Source organism: Drosophila kikkawai, chromosome 3R, assembly GCF_030179895.1.
Source record: "Drosophila kikkawai strain 14028-0561.14 chromosome 3R, DkikHiC1v2, whole genome shotgun sequence".
NCBI classification, from domain to species: Eukaryota; Metazoa; Arthropoda; class Insecta; order Diptera; family Drosophilidae; genus Drosophila; species Drosophila kikkawai.
In genome coordinates this window covers 27355367-27380918 of record NC_091731.1, presented here as the reverse complement: position 1 = coordinate 27380918, position 25552 = coordinate 27355367, and the positions used below count along the sequence as shown (strand labels likewise).

The following is a 25552-nucleotide window of genomic DNA, read 5'->3' as shown; positions in this document are numbered from 1 at the left end:
CCATTAAATATGCTATTAAGTCATCAAAAGCTATATCTTTGGTATCTCGGCTATTTCCCAAACAAATAAATTGGAAATCCATGAAAAATCCACCAGAAATCCAGCCTCAACAGCGAAAAATGAAATAGAGTTGTTTGTTTATTTACCTAGGCGATTGGAAATTTGTGTTTTTTTTTTCGGATGAAAACTATACTCTACGGCTGGAAAGGTGGAAAAGTGAATGAGGAAATTTTCGCAGCACGCCGCAGAGTCTCCTCGACGTCTCCCACTGTTCCGCACTGGGCGAAATGAGGTGCCACATGATATGGGGGCGTTGTGGCGTTCTGTTTATCCAACGGGGGTCGCCAAGCCGAGTGTTTGTTTTTATAGACTAATTTTTATGGTGCCACCAGCCAGCCCCCCAAAAACATTTTCCACTGTTTGTTTTTCTTTCCGGATTGCTCAACACTTGCTCTTGGGTGTATTTTGTGTGTGCTACGAGTCCATGTCCATTCCACACGTAATAATCATCATCATGACAGGGCGTTAACTTGCTCATTAGCCAAAGGATATTCGGGTGCGGGATCATAAAGCCATCATAACTCACCGCCCGCTGAAAGGGCTACAGTGTCCTGTGTATCCTGTGTGTCCATAATTAAGTAGTTGGCCATGCAAAAACCCAAGGAAAAAATTAGAACAATCCGGACTCTGCCAGGTAGCTTGGCTAAATTAAAACCACCCTCTGTGCCAGGAGAGAGTCCTGCCAAGATGCTGTCACACATTATCCTCCGGCGGAAGTTTTACCGAAACAAAGGAATAACATACAAAGGGTTGGCTGACTCTTGGCCCGGCGGACTCGACTCGAAGACAAAGTTTTACGGTGGCCCAGGGTAAGGGAAGGAGCACCAGCTGGTGACGCGCCCTCGGCTCAATTGCAATTACGGCAAATTACTTTATTACATCCGTAATTGTGTGACCATCGAGCGTGCCATTTGTCGGGCCCTGAAATGACTGAAACTGAAATTAGTTAGCGAGCGCCACAAGTGGTTTTTGCCGTATTTGCTAAAGGCCTCTCACTCCGTTGGAACTACTCTTGACTCCGGTGTATTACTATAACCATTATTACTCCCCCCCCCCCCCCACCCCCACTGCTTGACGTTACTTGTTCCTTGGATTTCCGCCGTATTTTTATCCGCTTCTCACGCACAGCCTCCGGCGCCCGACGGCATTTGCTCGGGACTCAAATCCGTCGGCAATTGACACGCAATCCACAAGTCTTGGTTATGGAAAGTCGTAATTAAATTAAATTAAAAATTTGTTACTTGAAAATTACCTTAATTTTTAGTTACAACATATGGAAAAGTACTTCAAAAGTGTGAAATTAAAACAATATATAAAATAATTAGTAAGAGCAACCATTTTAGGGATTAGAAAATCTTGAGAGTGAAACTTAAAAGAGAAGGAATTTTGAAAATTAGTTACAACGAATATGTAATATTGTTTAATTAAAAAAATAAATTTATTAAATACAAAAATATCCTTTTTTTGTATCTTAATATTTGAGATGAGGTAGAAAGGAAGTAGCTAGATGGTACATAGTTTTAAATTCTATTTTTTCTTTTTCATTTTATTAAAAACTAAATTTAGATTAAACTTAAAATAAAGGAATACACAATATGAATAAAAAATAAAATATCAAGGTTTTATTAGCTTGTATTTGTTGGCTTTAACGTTTTACTTATTCTTTAAATATAGACTTTGACTTTCTTTAAATCCAGATACTTATATCCCCCGATTTCCTACAGTATTCCTCCCACCATTTCCCCCATTTCTTGCCGCTTTCTTGTCTGCTTTGGTTCCTGCCTCGCCTTTGGCGCTTTATGAATCACCGCGGGTTTGTTAATTTGTGATCCGCCCGTGCCGGCTAATTGTCTCCGATCGTGATCATGATCGTGATCGAGATCATGTCTTGCATTGAGTGGGAATTGTTCGGTGCTGACGTCACAGCCAAATCAACGGAACTCGCAGTGGAGCCACGTAAGCCCCCTTCGCGCCAAAAACACAGGAGTTGCTCTTTTACGCAAACTCGCTCCCGCTTGCGCTCTCTCCCTCGCTCTTAAGCGCTCTCGCTCCATCTTGCTCTCAGCTGCAGCTCAGCCATGTTTATTTATGATGTAAACAAACCATTAAACGGGAGAATTACGAGCGCAGTCGCAGTCGCGGCCATCATGGCAGCGACGTTGACAGCGACGCGTGCAGCGCAGCAGCGACGTAGCGCTCTCGCTCTCGCAATGCTTTATGGCTGCCGGGAATGGTTTATTGCCCACACACACACACACACGCGCGCACATACACGGAGTCGGCGCTCTCTCATGAGAGAGCAGCTGTTTCTGTGTCAAGCATATGTGGTGGGACAGAGAGGGAAGTAGAGTGGGGGACTTTGCCTGAGTGAGAGAGTGAGGGTTGACAACTAGCCCCGCCCCATTTTAGTGTTGTGAAACGTAAAAGTTGAGCTCCTTGTGAATGTTGCTCTTGGCTCCACTCATCTTTACACATTTTCCAACTTGATCCTAATGAGAAACCTGTTAGAGGAGCCCCAAAAGAGGGATAGAGACGGGTAGAGGAGAGTGAGAGCGCCAGGCCGAGAGAAATTTACGGCTACACGTGGTCTCCGCTTTTCATTGAGAAACATCATTGTTTATGGGCGTTTACTTTTCGAGGATCTGGATTTACGACCTCTTGAGTGGCTTCCCTGCGAGTGTGATTCCCACTCAAGCAGCTCATCTTCTCCAAATCCCACTCAACTCAATGGCCTCTCTCCTTCTGCGGGTTTTATGTTGGCGCTGAACTTGAAAATTACTTTATTAATCATTTAGGAATAAGCGCGTCTATTAGAGGACATTTATCATAGCAGGAGGCTGGGCAGCGAAACCGAAATCGAGCCAAATTTTAATTAAATTAGAATAAGGCTTAATGATTTAGATTAATGATGGCTTCGTTTCGTTTTTGATACCAACACCTGGTTTCTAGGTATCGGATTTTCGCATTAAGTGGTAACATATATGTATGTACATACATTTTCAAGAACGTTGTGTTAATAATAAAATAAAAATAAAACTACAATATAGGTTTATAATTCCCTTAAATAGAAATTTGTGACATAGGCTTTATCCTTTTTATGCTTTTTAATAGAATAAGTTTATTTAATTATTATTATTTAAAATAATCCCATTTTAAATTCCAACTCTTGGCTTAGTGAAATAATCTGGGTTCACTGTGCTGCTTAGATTATAATGTCCTCTTCCGTTCCGCTCCCTAATAAAGCGAGAATTGCCATCTTGTAGCCAAAACCAACATGACTATTAAACATATCCTTCCATTTTTTAGTCTCATCTGGCTTTTGGCCATATCAAATGAGCCCGAGTCCCCGCCATTTCGCCAAAACGACAGTGGAGAGGGGGTGCGGAGTTGGCGAGGAGTGGAGGAGCTGCTGCTGCAATCCCAAAGCGCGAGTTGCGATGGTCATCAATTAAGTGCATCGCCGCGTCCAACACCTCGGAACGTCTCACCTTACGCCGCCTTCCCGCGGCGACTGGATATGGATGTGGATGTGGCCCGCTCTACGGGTCCGCCAATTAATCAAAATCGTCGCCGTGTGCAGTCGCCGGGGTGGAGTTGGAGCTGTAGAGAGCCCGGAGTGTCCGGAGACTGCAGTCGGAGGCGAAATGGGAAGCGGACTTCGAGCTGGGTGGTGGGCCGGGGTGGGTTTTGGCGTGGAGCTAAAGAAATGTCGTTAACTTAAGTGTCCAATTAATTAAAATCGCATTTAACAGCCGCCAAGCTGCGAAAAGCCATTAAGATAGTTTGTCACAAAACACATGAATGCCCTCCGCCCAACCAGCACACACAACCTCCACTCCTTCGCCTCCGCATCCAAGTGTTTAACCAAAATGGGAACTTTCCTCCTTGAGGTTTCTTTGGTTTTATATTTTTGTTCCTCAATTTTGAGCCTTGGAAACTTCATTTTGCTTTGGACTTTTTTTTTCTGTGCTTTGTTGTATCTTTTAAAGTATCCTTTCCTTATGAACTCGTGCTCAGGCTCCTCCCAGTCATTGTGTGGTTTTCCTTTTTGGCCGTGTTCAAGTTTGGTGTGTGCAAGTTTATAAATTTGAGCTGCTTGCTCATGTGGTTGTCTGGTTGTCGGTTTTTTGGTCTGCCCAGGCGATTTCACACTCAACTTCTCCTTAATAAGATTCATTTTGTGGCTTTGTCACAATCATTGGAGTGCCTCAGAAGGATTAAAAAAGTCAGTTAAAGCTTATACAGTATAAAAATTAAATAATAAAGCATTCAAAAATATGATTGGTGTGGTTTATTAAAGGCTTTTACTGATATAAAACTTATTAAAACATTAAAAAATGTATTAAAAATAAATAAAATAAATAAAAACACAAAATTGTAATCGGTATCTTTTATTAAATTATCATTTATCTTCATTATGTTGTTTATACTTTGGATTTATTATTATGGAATTTACTTAATAATTTCTTTATTTTAATTTCATATTCTGTGCCAAAAGTTGTACATATTTTTAGAATATTTATTTGTTCCTAAATAAGGATATGTATTTCAATTAATAATTCATTTATTTTTAAACAAATTTTAAGCTGTAATCCAACCCGCCTTAAAACCCTTTCTCAGGGATGAATTCACATGGCAAACCTTGGCCAAGTAGCAACAACATTCATTAATTTACTGCACTTTTCGAGTTCTCCTGAGGGGCTAGCAACATTTTTTGAATTGCTTTGTTTTGCTGCTGTTTTAATGCGAGTCCACAGTGAAAATTTATGAACTCAAGAAACTGAAATTTCTTCCTTCTCAACTTGGTCCGTCTTTTTCCTGCTGCTGCTGCTGTTGTTGCTGCCTTTTGGTGCACAAGTGTTGCCCAAGAGAGTAAGCAAAAGTTTTAAAATTTTTCTGGTCTGTTCCATTGTTGTTGCTGGTTTTTGGCAGTAGCTGCTAAATATTTGCCAGTTTCTCATTTAATTTATTTTGCGGCCAGAGAATTTATTGTGCCAGCGCTCGAATGTGAGGCAAGGCGTCGTCTTATCAAATAATTGCTGGCCAGCAAAATGTTGCAACAATTAAGCGGTAAAGCGCTCTATTTCACCTTCCAGGTTGAGCTTGACTTGAACACACACGAGTTACATACACATATTTATTGGTTGCCCCTTTTTTTTAAGGTATTTTAATAATATGTAAAGAGTGTCCGACTTTGGTTTGCCTTTATATTTGGCTTCAAAAATCAAATACATTTCGAATTTACCTTTTATTTTACAATTTATTAGAAATTTTGTTAATTTGTTGGGTAAATTTAAAATATAGCATATAGAAAATATTAATAAAATATTTATTTTGTTTTTAAAAAAACATTGCATACATTTTTTGACTTTAAGCAGCTTTAATATATTTATTTATATTATTATACACGTTATTTTTACTTTATTTTAGAGTGTCACAAAAATATATATTTGGCCTGGCTTGTTGCTATCCAATTTTTTTGGCGTATCTTTATGGACTCGTTTAGTGGCTAACACAAAAATTATGTGGCATTGTACTGCAATTCCTTTTATTATTTAGTGCACATTTTTTATTCCTCTATATATAAATATATATACTTTTTGGGCCCTGCAAAATGTCGCCAGCCGCTTGCTGTGGTACAAAAAACAATTCGCCTGAAATGTATAAAAAATTACTCACGAATTAGTGCGAAACTTGTCTAGTTGATAAGAGCGTGTGATATATAGGGGCGAGCATCTTCTACCTGGGAGGGTCATCTCCAGCTTCACCTGACCACCTCTCCCCCTGCCTCTGGCTCTGCCTCTGCCTCTCATTGGACACCAGACAGCTGGCCAAGGCATGACATCGATCATTTTGGACGCGTGTGCCGCTCCGTGGAACCTGCAACCTGATGCCGCCGGCCAAGTTCAACGCAGCTTCGTAGAAATGATCGCGGGAAACCAGAGGAAGATGGGGAGGAGCTACACTGAAAATAAAACTATGATCTAAGGCCTTTTTTATATAATTTAGTATTGTAATTATAAGAATTATATTAGTTGGGAATATGTAAGTTTCTCAGGTAAAGAAATGCATATGTGTAAAAAAAAAAGCCTGAAATTATCTTTAAAATCCAAAAAAATATATATTTTTGTTTATTAGAATTATTAGTTTATGTTTTCCTTGCTTGTCACAACTATTATTATTATTATTATTTAAATTTAAAGTGGTTTATTATTTAAATTTAAAATTATCTTTGTATCAATTAAAAAATTAAAATAAATTGTTACCAGCTTAAAATTGTTTTTAAGACCTGCAAAAATATTTATTTAATAAGTATTCAAGTGTTTAATGCTCAATATAATTATTAAAGTCCAAAACAAAATATCTAAAATCACCGGTTAGATAATTTAATGTTTAAGGCTAGTAAATTGTATTTACTATAAATTTATTTATATACTTAATGTATAATATTAAAGTTAATATAAATTATTAGCCCCTCATAATTTTGTATTTAAAATTCTCCAAAAATAATTTGTATTTTTTTCTTTTTTTTAAGTGCACTTTTTTGTTTGCATTCCAGCCATCTTGTGGTCCAAGGTGTGTCACATCTCTTTTGTGTCGCACATTTGTCAGAAATTAATCATGTTCTTGTTGTCCCGCATGGCGGTGTGTGTTGTGTGTGTGTGCTTGTTGTGTGTGTCCATGATATATTGGGCACGGAAAGAAAGACGGACCCAAGGAAAGGTTCGGGCTGGATCTGCAGTTGGGGATCCACTGGGGGGGACTCGAGTGTAAGAAATGCAATTAAATGCGATCGCAAACACACGACTTTGGTGGCGCAATTAATTTTCATTAAACAAAAAAGAGGAGAAAAACCTTTGGGACGAACCGGATTTGGTCCTGAAAAAGAAGCTGAAGCAGGGATAATTTTCTGTTCTTTAAAGCTAATAATTTATAAAAAAAATATATATAATATTTCAAATTATGCATTTTAATGAGATTAGATTAAATTAAAATTATTATTATTAAAATATCTAGATTTAATTTAATTTAGGATAAAGCAAAGTACCTTTAATGAGGTTAAACCATAAATACCGGATATCTCACTATTTAATTTTTATTTTAAACCTTTAAGCCAATCCGCTGACTTGTTTACTATAATTTAAAACAGTTTTTTTCTTATTTTTTTTTATCGCCCTTGCATATCTGCAGGTTTATTTCCATTCCAACTGCAATTGATCACCGACCAGGCGACATTAATTGATATTCTTATCGGCAATCGATGACGATTACCCTTTGTGCGATTACTTACTTAGTCACATTGCACTGCGTTCGGTTCAATCCACTTTCAATTTGACAGCTGCGACAGACAGGTGACAACCCATAACTCACGATCAACAGACCCGGCTCGATTCGGTACGATCCATCCCATTCTATCCTCGGGCCCCGTGTCCGCTTCTTTATTTATGCAACCGCGTTACGCGGGGGCGACGCCGGCAAAGGGGGAGTGGCAGGGATTAATGCCAGACACGATTCATTGCGATGCCAAGTATTTTGGCTTCGATGGTCAATGGAACTTTGCGGCAGAAAAAGGAATCCCGAGGAGGGATAATGGGGTGAAGGAAGGGGTCTGTGGGTCTGGGGGCCTGGGGGCCTTGGCGTTCCTTTGGCATAATATAATTGATGATATTGTCTTTTAATTCGCTGGATCTGTCGTGTCTGGCATGGCGATTCAATTGACTCTCTGAATTTCGCATTTGCATGTCCTCAGACTTATCGATAAATTATATCTTTCAGTGTTCAACAGATGTTTAGTGACAATCGAGCGACAGTCTCTTTGGGATAAAGATATTTCATATTTTTCAGTGAACTTACTTAAAGTTAAAGAACAGAAATGATGAAGATTTAAAAAAAAATATAAATAACTAAAATTAAGGTAAGTTTCCTACATTTTCAAATTCTAGTTTAAATAATTTAAAATTGTTTTGTTTTTTGGTTGCACAATCTTCTTATATTCTGTTATTTTTTTATATTAAAAAACAACCTCTTTGTTTAAAACTCACTCTGGAGTACTTTTTCGGTTACCTAATCTCCATTCCCAGCTAGGACAAAAGGTTTTCCACCTTTCCCGCTTGTCGGGCAAAACAAATTAGAGATTTGAGCGAGTTATTTACGACCCAAAATGGTTGATCTATGATGGGAATTAAGGGTTCAGTTTGCCGCGCATTGGGGGATGATGTCTCGAGGGGGAAAAGGAAGATATATAAAAGGGATACATACATATATCTCGTAACTCGTCTGAAGTTGGCCAGCTAGTTTTTTTTGGTAACAAAATCACCGCATGGCCAAGAGTCGCCGTCATTTATCTTGTTTTGCCGTCTTCTTATGCTGCATCAAAAATTCAACTGCAAACTGCAAGCCGGCCAAATAAATCAGTGCACTTGTCCCAATAAGCGAGAAAGAGACGGACGGATGTCGCAGATAGAGACGGGACGATGTGTCAAGTGTATTTTTGGTACCACGACAACTCTTTCGCATTTTGGCATCTTAAGCATTTCTTTTTGGGGGATTCCCCTCTATGCCGCTTAACAGGGCAATCCTTAGCGCCAAGATTTATGACACTTTAGTTGGCAGCATCTTGGCGAAATCTTATCGAAAATGCTGGGCATCAGCCAGCTAGCCAGCTTTACAGTGCATATTTTCGGCGTGACCTCAGCCGAAATGAGCTGCGAACTGAGGAGTCACATTTATAGCCTGTTTTCCCTGTCCTCTGTTCCTACGTAATGGCCCAAATTAATCGTGTGCCTACCTGTGCGTAACCAAAGAAAAGTGAAAACTGAGAGGAAAAGTGACCCAATAACGCGTAATGTCTGAGAGAAACAATGATAACAGCCTGAGCCGGATAATGGCCGGGACAAGGTCAGCGATTTGACCATATTTTCACCTGCCAATTGTTCGATATTGTTTCACCCTCTGGCCCTTGGCAGAAGGCTGAGTCTAAACAGTAGGGTTCATGGTCCTTCATGGTCAGCTCCGAGACAAAGGCATTAATGATTTTTCATGGTTATAATCTATACAATATGTATCTTCATGGTTATAATTACTGATCTGCTACAACCAGAAAGTAGTAATGATGGTAATTTTCCAACAAGTTCGGTTGTACATTTATGTAGAAGGTTCGGGGAAATTATTTAAGGTATCTGAGTTCCAGAATACCAGAAAAGCTGGTTTCTTTGTGTTACATTATTATATTATATATTTATTTATACTATTTACATATCAATTATATAATTTCTCTACCCAGACTTTTTAATCTCCTTCCACTTTAAACTCGTCTGGCCAAAGTAGTCCAATCCAAAGGTACCCAAGTATGTGCTATATGGTATAAGGTGAGTTCACCCTTTTTATTTTCACTTTAAAGTTATCAACGCTTGGGGCACTCCGAAGTGTGATAAGGACCAAATGGCAAGTGGGAAAAGGGAAAGTGCCGGATTAGAAACCATTTTGTGGTGCCCGATCCCTCGAGCAACACACACACACACCAAAGCAGGGAAAGGTGCGTATCCTGGTGGAGCAAAAGGGATGTGTGGGTGCAAGTGTGTGCGTTGGAACATCCATAAGTGTCATGTTCGGGTATCCTCATTCATCCTTCGCATGCACGCACGTTTTTTCGATCCGGTTCCTTTCTTTCCCTTTTCGGGTTGCTCGACACTGTGCTGTTGTTGCTTTTTGTTTTATTATGTGCACGAATTTCTATATACAACGTGTGTGTTAGTGTGTGCGAATGAAATAAATTCCGTAGCGCTAGAAGCAAAGATTTATTATCAAATTAAATTTCTGACAGAATTTATTGCTTTATCTCTCTCGCCAAACATAGTTCTTTTGCCTTTCGGCAGCCTCCACAACCGACCGAACGAGCCACCGAATCCACCGATCCCAGAGCCACCCACAGCCACCCACTGGAATGAATCCGCTGGCGAATGAAGCCTTCCTGAAGCCCTGAAACCCTCACAGCCAAGTGGTGACCCCAACCTGAGCCTTCTGCTCTGGCCTCACCTTTCAACCTCTCCTCTACCCTTACCTTCATCTTCATTTCTCTTATTTTCGAGTGTTTTTGTTTACCAAATTTATAGAGAACAAATTTGGACAATATGCACGGTTTATCCTCGCGTGCTTCCGCACAGTTCCTGCGTTTGCCAAGGATGCGGGCAACATGCGAGTGCCACATTAAGCCAGAAGCTGCAATGCTCCTCCCGCTCCTATTAAAATGATGCATTGCCCGCGGGGCCTCAAAACTGTGAGCACTAATGGCGGAGCAGCAGCAAAGCAGCCAACGTCTTTTCAATTTGTAAAAATGAGAGAATTTAATTAAAATTTAGGTGGCTGTGGAGTTTATTACACGATTTTGTGAGTTGGGAATAAAGTTAATCAGACGCTTCAAGTATTATTATTTATATGATTTAGTGGATGAATTGGTAGATATTAAGGAATTTTTAAAACTGTTGGTGCTTTTTTTCGGTTGCAAAAATATTATTAGAAAAATGTAAATTAAACGGTGTAGAATTAGGCTTGTAAAAGAGCCCTTGATTAAATTAGTTTTAACTTTGGGAACAGAAAAATATATTAAGCAACAAGTTTTCAGGGGATTTTAACAAAGAAAAATATATTTAATAAATAAATATACAAAATAATTAATAAAAAGAAATCAGTAACAATCATAGAAAGTAAATATCAAATATAGCAAGCAACGTCAGCCTTAAATTCTTTTAAAAATAGTTAAAATAATTTTAAAAATCTTGATTAGTATAATTTCAACTTTTACAGCAAAATGTAATTATATAAAACTTTAAAAAATAAATGAAATTCCCTAATCTCTAGAAAAAACAAGCAAACATCCGCAGAAGCTAAGCTGAATTTAAAACTTATATTTCTCTGGAGTGTAATAATGATTTCAATTTTCTTGGATAAGTTAAGCTTCATATAAAGTATAATATTAATTTAAAAAAAAGAAACCCAAATTAGTAAACACTTCCAATAAAAAAATAAGAACAAATACCTCCTCCTAAACTAAACAAAATAAATTGAAAATGCTTCAAAAATTTATTTTAAAAATCCCTTTAACTTGTTAACCAAACAGCTCCACATACTTTATTTTTTAGGGGGGAAGCTTGGCAACTAAGCTGCTCATTTGAATTGTGAATTCCGGACATGTTTGGCTGTACCTATTGATTTATCTGCCCCAAGAACATATATTTTCCATTTACGTATGGCCCCGCCATGAATGAAACTTTTGCAATTTCAAATAATCGCCAGCGCCCAATAATGAGGCCGGAGAGTGCGCGTTTGTTGGCCAACACACGCACGCATGGCCGAAAAGCGAGCGGGTGTCGAGTGGGTGGGGTGTCCTGTGCGGGGAAGGGGTGGGTTTTTGGAATTCAGTTTGGTACCCGCCGAGGAATGGCAGCATCCGAAGAAGTAACCACACCACAAAGAGGGGAAAAGAAAAACTTTCTTATTGCCAAACTGCCAAACTCAGAGGGCTGTTGCCACTCCCACATCCACGTTCGCACCACCACCACCTCCACCTCCACTCCCCCAGAATCTTGGGACTTGGGTCTTGGGGCCTTGAGAAGAAGCAGAAGCAGCAGAAGAAGAAGAAGAAGCCAAGACGACGCGGCGATAGCATGAGGGATTACAGCGCGTGATTTATATGGGATTCCGAAGAAATATGGGCGAAATGTGTCGGCAATTTTTATTGGACATTTTAAAAAGGCAAGTAAGATGTTCCTCCTAATGTTGTTGCTGGCTCCTGGGAATACGGAATATAAGGAACTGCGCCAAAAGCACAGGGAGAATCAACTAAAGTTCTTTTGAATTTGCTAAGAATAAGGTTTGAAGAAAATATAAGTTTAAAATTTGTTTATAAATTGTACATGATTGTAATTTAAAAAATCGTTTAAAAAAAGGACATTTTCGAATTTTAAAAAATATTATTATTCAATTTAAACCCATTTAGACGATAGAGTGCATTTTGAAAATCGTTTTAACAAATATCATAAATGTTATCATATCGAAAAATATCAAACAGTTATCGAAAATTATTTTAAGATCGCTTTTAGCGTGGAAATATTTATCGATACTTTTGAAAAATATCAAAATCAATCTATTAGTATCGATTCCACTTTAACATACATATATATATCGGAAAGCTAAGATATTAATTTATCGACTTTGGCGTCAGATATCGACGCAGTACCGATACATCGATATTCTACCCATTATAAAGAAAAAAGTCTTGTTAAATAAATATTTTTAAAAATTGTTTTGTCATCAGCAACCTACATCTTATAAGATTTTGCATTGTTCTTCCCTTTTTATTTGAAGGTTTTCTTAGTGTAGCTTCTTTAGAGACAAGGGGGAATTCGAGCAGTGGGCGGACGTTGGAAAACCCTGGCCGCACACATTTTCCGCGGCAGCTGCTCCCTGAGAAAATTTCCCCACTTGATTTCGTGCGTAGTTAGTAAGGAAGTCGCGTTCATTCGTTCGCAGCTCTAACGAGCCCCGGCGAATATTTATGATCAGCCTGGGCTCACCGCCCCCCTTCTGCCTTCACGGCAGCTACGTCCTTCCATTGAAAGAACAACAACAACAACAAGTTCAGACCATCTTGGTCCAGCCAAAAGTTTACCGAACAGCTTTTTTCGCCATTTTCAGCGGTTTTGCATTAATTTAAATTTTGAATGCAAATGAGCCAATTTCCCTGAGTGCAGGGAGTGGTGAGTATAGCTAAGGCAACCCTTCAAAGGACGTGGCCAGCCAATTGCCAACTTGACAAATTGCACAAGGCCTACGCGGATATATCCCATAGATATATCTTCCTTTCATTTCACCCTCTGATTGCCGAGAGTGTGAACCAACTTGGTGTCAGCCTCTGCAATTGTTAAGGCATCACTTAATTTAATCGTCGAACTTGCTTGGAATTGTTTAAATAAATATTTTTGGGCTGCCCTTGAAAATGTGTAAATGCAACCCGAGGCACGTTGTAATGGAAATTAATTAGGCAAGTTCTGTCTCTTTGTCGGCTCCCCCGACAATGGCAGCGCGATGACTGCGAATATTGCCTTCCCTATATCATTTTTAATTTAGTGGGCGCCCCCTCTCGAGGACACATTATTTAATTTATATCCACCGATGTGTGAATTAACGAGCAGAAGTCTGCCTGACTTTATGGCTATAAATGAACTGCGATGTTTGCAAATATTTTGTTAAGCAGGAAGAGTAAAAAAAAATGTACTGAGGTGTTTTAAAAAAGGTTTAAAGAAAAATGCGATATTCAAAAAAGTCCTATTTGTTTTCATAAAATCATTTAATGAAGCTGTTTTTTATGTATTTACAATTTAATTCCAAAACTAATAGCCACATTTAAAACTGGAACAATTTACAGTTTGTGGTTCTTATCTTGTTTCTTTTCCGCTTCTGACAAATTCACAAATTATGGGAATACTTGAGAAAACTTTTCGAAAACCAAATAGTTGCGCACAGCAACCCTTTTCTTGGCTCCCTAAATCAAAAGTGCTTGTAGACCACAAGCTGAGCTGTGCTGAGGAAAAGCTAAACTCAGCTAAGACTGAGCGGAGAGAGGAAAAACTATTGGCGTCATCGTGTTGTCGTTGGCAAGGCATTCATCTTCCTCGCGCCGGAAGCGACAGTGGAAAACTCAGCAGCAGTGGAAAACTCGGGAGCAGCAAGCAAAAGAAAAAGTCAGCAAAAGGGACAACTGGTTACGCAGAAAAAAAATTGTTTAAATATAATTAAGGATTATATTTTATTAAAATTATCCTTAATTTGAAGTATTAAATTATTAAATTAATATTTTTTTATGTCAGGTTAAAGTTAAATATTGTTTTAAAGCTGATAAAACGTGAGTTAAAAAAATTATTATAAAATAAAAATGAAAAGAAAGCTTATTGTTTATCACATTTATTATGTATTTATTTTTTTGTTATTTTTTTATAAGCCCTAATTTAAAATTTTCAAAAACTGTATTCTAAAATATCAATTCCAAGAATAGTCTTAAAAATTTTTAAATAATTCCCGTGTAGGATCCTTCCAGCTTTTGAGTAACAGTGGACACAGGATGTTTTTCGCCCTGCCTGGAACATTTAAATAAAAAACGAATTTCTCATTTCGCTGCAGTTGCGGCGGCTTGTTTGCAGATTGAATGGAGTGCTTCCGACATCCGGCTGCACATCTTCCTCCATTTTTTTCTTTTTGCCAGCGCTGCACTTTCGTCTTGAGAACTGCAATGGCGTTGCGAAAAAGTTGACTAACCAATCTTCTCCTTCGGCTGCCTGTGTCTCCCGGTTCCTTTGACTCACATGTGACCCGGCCAAGTTTCACCCATGCTCCAACTTTTTGTGGGCAAGGAGCAGTGCAGCGGCTCTGGATGCAGTTGAGATGGGAAGGACGATACACAAAGGCCCGCAGGATTCGCCTTGAAGGCTCTGACCGAACCGCAGACACTTTGTCTGGCTGCCGGCCATAAATCTAAGGTCCGCGTCCTGTCCTCCGCCATCCTGCTCCGTTTTGGGGCTCCTGCAGCACCTCCTGCTGCTGCTGGAGCCAAGGATATAGAAAATGAAATAATTTTTGAAACATCAAAGTGTTGCGCGTTTACAGCGCACCAGCTGAGAGTAATGACTTTGTATCTGTTGTTGTATTTTTTTTGGGAGGGCTTCTGTTGTTGTTTTTTTCGTCTATCACCAGCTGGCGGGTGTTGAAGCCTTAAAGCTGAGTCTTTGAGTTCTACAGGAATTATATTAGCAGGCGAAACGGAAACGTATACTCACTGATCGCATATCCTTGCTACCGCTGGTCAACACCTTCTCCTTGGGTTTCTGTCAGAAAAACCCCATCCGAGCGCCTCCGTCCTGCAGCTGGCGCCCAGTTTCCTTGGTATCCATTGGCCCTGGGCCAGGGACATGGCGCAGGATGCGCTCTTAATTTATGGCATTGAACTTTTATTGGGCAAATTTCGGTTCATCTTCATGCGTGTATTAAGACTAATGGCCGGGCTCTGCCGGAAGTCCTTCATTGACAAAGACAGTAACGGAGGATACTCCGAAGACAACATCTTTGGATTACATTTGTATGTGTTTGGGAGTGTATGCTTGAGTGTGTGTGTGTCTAAAGAAAAAGGCTGTAGAATTGCAACATGACCTTTTTATTGCATACTTTTGGGCTTTTACAGAAAGATTGCCGTATTTATAGCAACTATGAATACATGTTTTATATTTTTAAGATTAGGAAGCCAAAAATTAGATTGTAAATATATTTAGTAAAAGAAAGAGAGAGTATCTCTTTTAAACAAAAATGAAACCTAACTTTAATTTACATACTTAATTAAAAACAGAAAAATAAACTTGCCTTTCCGCGAATATCGTATTTCAACAATTATGCAACTTCATTAAATTCTCGCATTTATCATGGCCAAGTTTTTCAAAAATTGGAAACGGCAAACGGAATTGCACAATTCGAGCGAATAAAAATTGTGGTCATAGTAAAACATTTATACGACTGAGAAAGTCCCTAGTTTAAAGACAATATTTAAGAGATAATCTAATAATATTTATTAATCATAATTTAATAATAAACTGTGGCTACACTGCCATGATAGGGTTATATCTTATAACAATTGATGTACTATTTGGCAAAAATAATGACACTTTTTTAGTAAAAGAATTCACCATCTAATTGAGAATCCTTAAAAATTCAAAATACCAATTGAAAAAAAAAAATAATAAAAAATTAATAAAATAAAAAAATTAAAAGAGATCTCTTGGTGTTACCTTCATAAATAAAAGACAAAACAAAAACAAAACTAAAAAAAAAAACTATTGGAAAATGTTAAAAGTAAATTTTCATTAACATACTTTTAGTTGCTATAAGGATTAACCAATATCGTAAAAGTATATGTACATACATAATATATTTTTGTTAAAAGTCTTCAGTGAAATGTAAATACCAAATCTTTAGATATTATATACCTGTTCTTACCTTTCATAAAATATTTTAAAGCCATGTTTACAAAAATTAAGAACATTTTTATAGATTTCATATACATTTTTTAATTTTTAATTAGGTTTTCAAGCTTGATCCCTTATTTTTTCTAAGGAATTTAACATTTCGTTCAGTGCTCAACCCCAACTGAAAAAAGAGCGCGAAAGGTCGAGAGGATCGGTGGAAATAGTGACCGCTTGGTGTTGGCATTGCCAGTGCGTTTATGGTTTGATGATTTACAGTCACGCCCATAAATACTCGCACGGCCAGTGTGCACATTATTCGCGATTTATGCCGCTTCGTTCATAACTCATGCAACAGCACATGTAAAATTTATGCAATTATTAATTTAACACGCCATCAGCTCTGCCACGCACCCACCCACGCAACACTTTCACCATTGACCTCCACTCTTTACAGCTATACAATCCCGTCTGATATTTCGATTTGATTTTATTTGGATGGAGCATATTAATATCGCACAAGAGACATCTAATCTAAGTCGACAAAGCGTTTTACGATTGAAAATCCGGAAGGAACAAATTTGTACTACGAACTCAAGAGTTATCAGGGAAGAAAGGAGCTTAGGAGATGAAATTTTAAGGTATAGTACAGGTACAAAATTACAATAAATTATATATTGCCTTATTTTTAATATTAAAGTCTAATTCTTTACAATTAATATTGATCATTTATAATGTAAGGCTTTGAAGAGAATTCTCCTTACAAAACATCGATTTTAATAACTTTAATCTATTTTCTTATTTTTATTATTAACCTAATTTAAACATATTTTCTCAAATTCTAATCAAAATCATAATTAAAATAAAGACAAAATGAGTACAGAAATACATCACAACTACAAGTATAGGTACATCACATCGGTACTAAGGGTTATGGGTTCACTTTGGTCCACATTGGTCCACTTCCACCAGCCGTGGACCGCCATAATTTACTCGACGAGCAAAAACACTCACGGAAAATAATAAATGTCCAATATGTTAGCCCGTCCTGGCAACACAAAACGGAGCCAAAAGATGGCAACACCCAGGACAGGACACCCGCACACAGCCTGCACCAAAATCGACATCAGTGACAGCAGCAGTAGCAGCAACAACAACAACTACAATATGGCCAAAAAGCAACAAAGCTCAAACAGTCAGACCTTGAATACCCTAGAATAGAGGACTATTGACTTTGACTTACCAAAAACAAAAAAAATTTTAAGCTAGAAAATTATAAATTATTGGAATTTCATGTTAAAAAGTCACCTATGTATATAGGAAGTAAGGATTTGTAAATATATAGAGAGGAAATATATAACAAACCGACATATAAAAAAGACCTTATATATATTATTTTCATATACACAATTTTTAAATATCGAAAAATATAGGTAAACGTTAACATTAAATAACGTTAAATGTCTGAAAAATAAGCCTTTTTTTCTATTATTATATTTCAATTTCAAAAATCCCCAAAAAACTTCAATACCCTATGTAAGGGTAACGGATATAAACCATGTTTATTCGGCATGTGTGAAGCGAAGGATGATATAAAAAGTACGGGGCAGGGCGGAGGCAGAAGCTGGGGCCAGGCCACCTGCTAGGCTCGAGTGCATAGAGTGAAGTTCCATTGCGAACATGGGCAGCATGTCGCTCCATTAATTTGCCATAAAACAGAAGTGGACTAAAATTTGTTTGTCGTTGTTATTGTCCGAGCAAAAAATTACAAATGGTTCGGGTCCAGGAAAGCCAACGGCAACGGGGAGATATTGGAGTTTGGGTTTGATGCTGGTCACAGGGGGTGGAAGCGAACTAGTTGTGGGGGTCAAAGCTAGGGTCTCCTTATTTATGGCGCAACCACTTTTGATGTTCTGTTAAATGTCCGCAATGACACATTGAGGACATCCCCTATTTGTACTAACGTACAGGCCAGACATTAGCGGGGTGTTGCGATCTACCTATCATTCCCATATGGATATATTCAGGAATCTGTTGTAGAAATCTGATTATAACAAAGCTCAATGGATGGCTATAAACTGTTATGAAATGTGGGATTTTAATTAAATTTAATTCTTTCTTTGAATTTACGTGAATTTGAGCGATCTGGTTGGTTTTATAGATAATTAGTTAATTTAAAAAATACTACACTTCTTATTGAAATTAAAAAAAAAATATAGTTTTTAATTCAATGTTTCCTATAAGACGCTATCAACATCAATTTGCCTAATTTGCTTGAGTCCAATGACACCAATGACCTTGAGAAGTCTGATAGGTCCACCGTGGGGCGCCAATTTTAAGGACTCTACTAAACCGTATGTAATAAAATTTATGAATATTGTTGTACTCTAGATATATATTTTTAAAATACATTGACTAAAAATAAATAGAAATTAACATTATACCATGCTTTATATTTCTATAGGTTAGGTAGTGTGTTTATAGGCACATCACAATCTGCTTTAATAAAAAACACTAGAAAATAAATGTAAACAAATCCGGACAGCCCAACAGCTGTGTTTAAGTGAGGTGATAATACTTGACCACAAGTAAAGGCGGGGGTGTGGTGTCTACTAAATACTTATCACTATCCCTGACTCCTACGTCACATTTCCTCACCCCATCCAAGTGCTATTGACTGATAACGACAAACTTATAGGTCCCCGTACTTGATCGTTTGATGCGTTTGAATCAGTAACAAGTCGGCTTTCCGAGCGAGTGGTTCTTGGGCGGCACATTGGAAATAAAAGAAAATTTAAAAAAATGGCCAAGGACAATCTGACGGCAGTGCTATATGGCATTGAGGATATGCGTTTGGTAAGGAAATAATGGAAATTGATTACTCGGTGCGGATTATTATTAAAAAAACAACAATTTTGTCGATAGGAACAACGTCCTATACCGGAAATAGCCGATGATGGTAAGCAAAGAGTAGATTTTAATAATTAAAGTGTATGTGTAAATGTGATTTAGCCAATTAAATTAAATCGAAATAGTAACAATAATAATCGAAACACAAAGTTGTACAAATGTTTTATATTTGTTCATTTAAAATGAAGTAGGTAATATCTGCAAAATATTAAATGTCATATAAATCTTTATTTTATTGCATTTTCGAGTTATTTATCTTTAGATAACATTGCACTATATTTATATTTTATTTTTGAAGTGTCTTATCAGTATAGTAACCCAGTGCCTTGTATAAAACGATTCAAGGTCACATTTACATGACCTAAAAATCATTTACAGATAAGCAATATAGGCAATATATTCTCAGCGAAACGGTGGTAATGTGTATAGTTTGATTCCACATTTAAATACTTTTTTTAAATACTTGCATTACCTGGATTAAACTAAAACTTTTCTTATATTTTCTCCCGTTCAGAGGTTCTCCTGGCCATGGACTGTGTCGGCATTTGCGGCTCTGATGTCCACTATTTGCAGCACGGACGTATTGGCGATTTTGTGCTCACCAAGCCCATGGTAATTGGCCACGAGTCCGCCGGAGTGGTGACCAAGCTGGGAAAGAAAGTTACAAACCTGAAGGTGGGCGATCGTGTGGCCATCGAACCGGGTGTACCTTGCCGTTATTGTGACCACTGCAAGGGTGGCCAGTACAACCTGTGCCCAGGCATGGTCTTCTGCGCCACACCCCCCTACGACGGCAACCTTACCCGCTACTACAAGCACGCGGCAGACTTCTGCTTCAAGCTCCCCGATCACGTTTCCATGGAGGAGGGCGCCCTGCTGGAGCCCCTGTCAGTGGGAGTGCACGCCTGCAAGCGAGCGGGCGTGACCCTGGGCTCCAAGGTGCTCATCCTGGGAGCGGGACCCATTGGCTTGGTCACTCTGCTGGTGAGTTATCATTGGAATTGCTTATAATAATATTAAATTGAGATTCATAAAGAAATTATAGGTATTAATATTACTTCATAAACATTTTAAACTAACTAATGCTGACTTTGCAGGCTGCTCAATCCATGGGTGCCTCTGAGATCCTGATTACTGATCTGCTACAGCAGCGTCTGGATGTGGCCAAGGAGCTGGGCGCCACCCACACGCTCCTGCTGAACCGTGACCAAACCGCCGAGGAGACGGCCAAGCTTGTCCGCAAGACAATGAGTGGCGAGCCGGACAAGTCAATCGATTGCTGTGGTGCGGAGAGCAGTGCTCGATTGGCCATCTTTGTAAGTTAACCCCTAAAATCCCTGAAACTAATAAATTAATTCCGAAACTTCCTTGCAGGCCACTCGTTCCGGCGGAGTCGTGGTGGTGGTGGGCATGGGAGCCGCTGAAGTCAAGCTGCCTCTGATCAATGCCCTCGCCCGAGAAGTGGATGTCCGAGGAGTGTTCCGCTACTGCAACGAGTAAGAAATAAATTAGTTTTATTATTTAATTATAATAATATAATATTTTTCGCATAGCTACGCTTCTGCATTGGCCTTGGTGGCCTCTGGAAAGGTGAATGTAAAGCGGCTGGTAACCCACCATTTCGACATCAAGGAGACGGACAAGGCCTTCGAAACCTCGCGAAAGGGATTGGGAGGAGCCATCAAAGTGATGATCCATGTGCAGCCCAGAAACACCAACAATCGTGTCAAATTTTGAATAGCTCCTCTATTTAATGTAACAAATACAGCCTCGAAAACACAGTACACTTCTCAGCATTAATCAAAGGACTACAGTCTTGGCCATGTTCAGAATCTAAATTTTCAACTTACAGTTCCTTCAATAAACCAAATTTATAGTTTCACTGGTTTAACCTCTTCACACCAGAACTAAGATGGCCGGCATCGTATTCGAAAGTATCGCGGTTTGTCGTCGGTCAACCTACCGTCTTCGTTATCTGCGCGTCACTCAACGTCCATTTGTTCTCTGGCCATCTTTGGTGACACAACAGCATCCAGGCCAAAGGTACAGTAGTTCCGATGGTTCCGCCGATCAGACTGGCCAAGATCAGCTGCACCAGATGAAGCCCATCCAGTTGGGTCAGGGCCTGGTTCCGAAAGGCAAGGGTCCTGACGGTTCGGAGGTGACAGCAGCACCCCCTCAAGACCCTAAAGATGCACCTGGGGAGAAGCAATCGGAGTTGCCCTACGAGGTCAGACCGGAGATACCCTTAGAGGCTCCGAATCGCCTTAACCCCACGCCCCTGGAGGTAAAGCCACCCAATCCACATACTATTATTTGCACCTCCGACTCTGAGGCGTTAGGTGATAAAGCTCCAAAGGATGTAGACTCCACTATAGGTAAGAAATTCTAGGAAAAAATATTATGGGTTTCTGAAGTCCTTAGCCCAATTCGTAATAGGTTCTGAAGTGCAATCGAACAGTTCCTCCTCAAACGAGTTACCGCCCCCAGTAATCAATTTAATGGATGACCAAACCCCATCTCCAACAGCGACTGAACTGGATTATACAGAATCTCCTTTCATTTATATTGAATCTGACCTGGACTATCAATCGCCACCTGTAACAACAACTGTTGAAGACACTGGGCATCAAACCGAACCAACTGAGAAAAAGGCTCAGTCTGCATATCTTATTAAATCTGATGAAGATGCTCTGCCTCCATTGCCATCCCAGTACGATAACAAACCACTGCCCAAGGAACCTGGATCAATTGCAACCCTGGACCTTAAGGTTAAGCCCCAGTCAAGCCCTTCGGCAGACAATTCAGAACGAATCTCTCAGCCAAAGTCAGAGGCAATCGGTTCAGAGTGGTCTCATGGCTCCAGTTTTGATTTGCCTGGGGAAGGCAAGATCGCCGAACAAAGAGCAGAGGTCGAGCCGATCATCAGCAGCAGTGCCAAGGACGAATATGATGGTCATTTTGTTCAGACTTTAGATAATCAGGATCAGGAAACAAAGGGTACTTCACCTGCAGAAACGGTCAGCGAAAACGTTAACGACCACGAGATAATTGATCAGTGGGTGGACAAATTTATGCGATATTACAATGCAGAAAACGCTGCTTTTGGTCTCAATAATGAAAATCAAGTTAGGGCCTCTAGCGATAAGCAAAAATCAGAGGCCATAGATGAAAAGGCTAGAAATCGTTTGCAGAAAATGGTAATGAAAGATAATAAGTGGGTTTTCGATAACAAGGATTCTGCAAAAACTGAATCACCCTCATCTGAACCTAGTTCCTCCACAACTAAAAAAAGTGACTTGCCACTAAAAAATAAAATCGAGGCCTCTAGCGACATGCTTAATTCAGAGTCCCAAGATGAAAAGGCTAGAAATCGTTTGCAGGCAATGGTGATGAAAGATAATAAGTGGGTTTTCGATAACAAGGATAACAAGGATACTGCAGAAAAAGTAGCACCCCGCTCAGATGTTAGTTCTTCCCCCACTCTTAGAAGTACCCATGAAGATGACTTTCCACTGGACATAGAGACGACACAGCATGACAAAGCATTTAGTAATAAAAAGGATGAAACACCTGTGCTTACTATGGTGATGAAAAATAATGAATGGATGATTGAGAACAAGCATACTGCAGAAACCCCCTCCGATCCTGTCTTATCTAGAAATGATAAGACTAGCCCTAAAGGTATCTCGCCAGAAAACATAGAGGCAAATTACAAATCCCACAAGGATGAAAAGTCTTCGATGTCCATGGTGAAGAAAAATAATGTTTGGGTTCTTAGGGACAAAGACACTGCAGAGTCCATATCACCCTCCCCTAATTCAACTTTAACTGATAAAAGTAACCCTGAAGGAACACTGCCGCCGAAAGTAATGGCCACAGAGTTCAGGGAATCAAAGAAAGCTTCACCAGCGCTGGGGTCTGATAAGCAGGCTCATATTGATGCCTCCACAATACCCGTTCAGCTTATCCTTGGCCAGACTCCTGCAGCAGATAAATCTGAATCTAAAGTTACCGAAAAGTCTCCCGGCCAAGCCACAGAGGAAATCGTTGCATTGTTTGAAAAAGATGGCAGTAAAAAGGGAGACCAGAAGCATTTAAAATTCTTAGATAGGACTACTATTCCTGAGTCCACTAAGGATACTTTTGCGGATGTCCTGGAAATACCAGCAACAGTAACCCACAAGGCGGAAGATGCAGATGAGGAAAAACTTGATAAAGCCCAGGAGAAGAAAGATGCAGGCGATTACTTTTCAAAGTTATTCGATCTTGAAGAATCATTAATCGCAAACAGTGCTGACGATAAAAATAGCAACATAGTCAGTATGGAGAACAGCAAGATGGATGACTTTTCGGCCGAAATTGATTCCTCTTTCGAAAAGGCTGCCAAAGATTCAGATTCAGATTTCAGCGAAATAGTTGAGGAGGTTGATTTTAACAGTATTCTGAAAGAAGTTGAACAGAAGAACGAAAGCGAGACTGAAACTACGTCACTGTTACCTCATGATCTCTACGATCCAGTATCGGATGAGGTTATCGCTCCTGAGGTGGAGGATCGCGAACACTGGAATACCGACTCAGAGGCATCAGAGGTCGAAGCCAACACGGAGGAAACCCCGATGAGAAGGGAAAAGCCAGAATTGGAAGAAGGCGAGCTGTCTATGAAGTTGGTAGACTTGGATTCGACGGAGAAGCCGTCTGAAGAGACGGAGGTGCCATCTGCAGCTCCAGAGATGCCGCCTGCAGCTACAGAGATGCCGTCTGCAGCTACAGAGATTCCACCTGCAGCGACGGAGATTTCAACGTCAGAGGCGCAGATTCCGCCGTCAGTGGAGAGAATTCCGGCTTTAGGGTCGGAATCGAGTGCACCAAGACAGAAGAGTCTCATTCAAAAACTCTTCGAGAAGATCCTGGGCGGTAGAAATAAGAATGAAGGAAAGCGTGAGATGTCCACCTACGCGGTTCAACGACAACTGAGCACTTTTGCACTTCCGCAAAGTCATTCGCCAAATGGTGTCAAGGACTTAAGGCAGGGAAATCCTGTGCGAGCCTTGGCCGGGGGGAGTTTGGAGATTAGTAAAATTCACTCATTCATTCATAAGGCTCCTGCGGAAGTGATCCTGAAGGAGGCGGATATGAAGACGCCCGTACTTTTCGCCAAGGAAACAAAGGATCTTACGGAAATAAAGGGTGGCACCACCTCCTGCGCATCGCCGAAGAAATCGCCACGCGATCTCCTGCGGGAGAAGCAGGATTCCAAGAAGATTAAGATTTTTGGCGGATCTGAGGAATGTGCCAAAAAGATGAAGCGGATCAAGGAGCTAGAAAAGGAAACTGATGACGACTGCGGCAGTGATCACTTTAGCATATTGCAACCTCTTAGCTAGCTTCGGGTAAGTTTTGCCTAGTCATTTTATTGGGGTGACTGAACTGAACCCAATTGACGCATGTATGTCTGTCTGCTTAAAAAACTTGACCAATAACCATTCCTATATACTCTTGTACTGTATATTAAACTGCTAGGCTTTATAATGTAATCTTGTTATTTATGAAGCTACATTTTTTATACCATTTAACTTGGGGAAACATTTACTTTCAATAAGCCTATAGTATTTTCCTGAAATTCGTAATAGTTTTAATATTTTCAAAACTCAACATTCTTTAATGTATAGTCTTAGTGCTCTATTATAGTGAAGCCTTTTCTTTGGCTGAGTTTTGGGGGCAAACAGAACGGAAATTCACAGAATACACATAGTGCTATTATCAGAGACCTGTTTGAATGTCATATCGAGGTGATTGAAGCCCAGCTAGCTATAGTCTATAGATTAGCTCCATTTCGCACGACATAGTAAAAATAAAAAACGTGTAGAATTCAGCGTCAATTAAAATTTTATACCACCCCGGAGCCCTGATAAGGTGTCACAAATCAGCGTCGGCTTTACTTTGATAGTATAAGTCTAGCGCCTACGCTGGGAAGTACTGAGTTTGTTCTAAAATAAATACAAAAATAAAACATTGACGGGGCTACTTTAGGTTGTTTGTAGGTCAAGACCAAAAGCTTTTACTAATGGGGCTCTCATCTCTCTATATATTTCCAGGTATCTATTAGAGATGGACTGACCTACCCTCTAACTCGTCTAACTGGACGATGGAATGGATTAAGAATGCGATAGATATGATGCCACCAATCTTTGGGCAAGCGAAATAGTCTGATCTATAGGATATTGCTGCCTAAATTAATGCAGACTTTGAATATTTTTTTCTCTTGAGAATCTTAAAAAATTAATTATTTTACCGAAATAATTATAAAATTTTATTTCAACATTCAGTACTTATACGGTGTATTTTTCTTTCGAATAAGCTAGGCTTCTGGGCTTTTCTTATATTGAAGGAGAACGGGCTGGGACATCGGAAATGGAAAATTCCTAAAACCTAAATAGAGGGGTTTAACTTTTTGTTGTATATATGTATATAGATTCTCATATAAATTAAGAAGGCTTTTAACTACTACTAATAGTGGCTGTAATGATGCCTTTGGACAGCTTCCAGAGCTCTCAGCTCCCATTCACATCCACCCAGCC

General features: G+C 39.4%; 2 protein-coding genes across 2 annotated transcripts; both read left to right on the top strand.

The window, feature by feature from the left end:
* The first annotated feature begins 18776 nt into the window (after window positions 1-18776).
* On the top strand, window positions 18777-20755 carry Sodh1 (Sorbitol dehydrogenase 1). The gene is made up of 6 exons (XM_017176296.3): window positions 18777-18917; window positions 18987-19020; window positions 19486-19955; window positions 20069-20287; window positions 20346-20467; window positions 20525-20755. The coding sequence occupies exons 1-6, from the start codon at window positions 18864-18866 to the stop codon at window positions 20706-20708; spliced, it is 1083 nt and encodes a 360-aa protein (XP_017031785.1). The 5' UTR covers window positions 18777-18863; the 3' UTR covers window positions 20709-20755.
* Window positions 20756-20883: 128 nt separating this feature from the next.
* On the top strand, window positions 20884-25302 carry LOC108081220 (uncharacterized). The gene is made up of 3 exons (XM_017176297.2): window positions 20884-21349; window positions 21411-24364; window positions 25070-25302. Exons 1-2 carry the CDS (start codon window positions 20884-20886, stop codon window positions 24356-24358), a joined length of 3414 nt encoding a protein of 1137 aa, XP_017031786.1. The 3' UTR covers window positions 24359-24364; window positions 25070-25302.
* The last annotated feature ends 250 nt before the right edge of the window (window positions 25303-25552 follow it).

Bases quoted from the DNA above. Each gene is read 5' to 3' on its own strand.
- Sodh1 (XM_017176296.3), top strand. From the start codon at position 18,864: ATGGCCAAGGACAATCTGACGGCAGTGCTATATGGCATTGAGGATATG. The intron at 19,956-20,068 runs GTGAGTTATCAT...CTGACTTTGCAG, and splicing joins TTGGCTTGGTCACTCTGCTG to GCTGCTCAATCCATGGGTGC. The intron at 20,468-20,524 runs GTAAGAAATAAA...TTTTTCGCATAG, and splicing joins GTGTTCCGCTACTGCAACGA to CTACGCTTCTGCATTGGCCT.
- LOC108081220 (XM_017176297.2), top strand. From the start codon at position 20,884: ATGGCCGGCATCGTATTCGAAAGTATCGCGGTTTGTCGTCGGTCAACC. The intron at 21,350-21,410 runs GTAAGAAATTCT...AATTCGTAATAG, and splicing joins GGATGTAGACTCCACTATAG to GTTCTGAAGTGCAATCGAAC.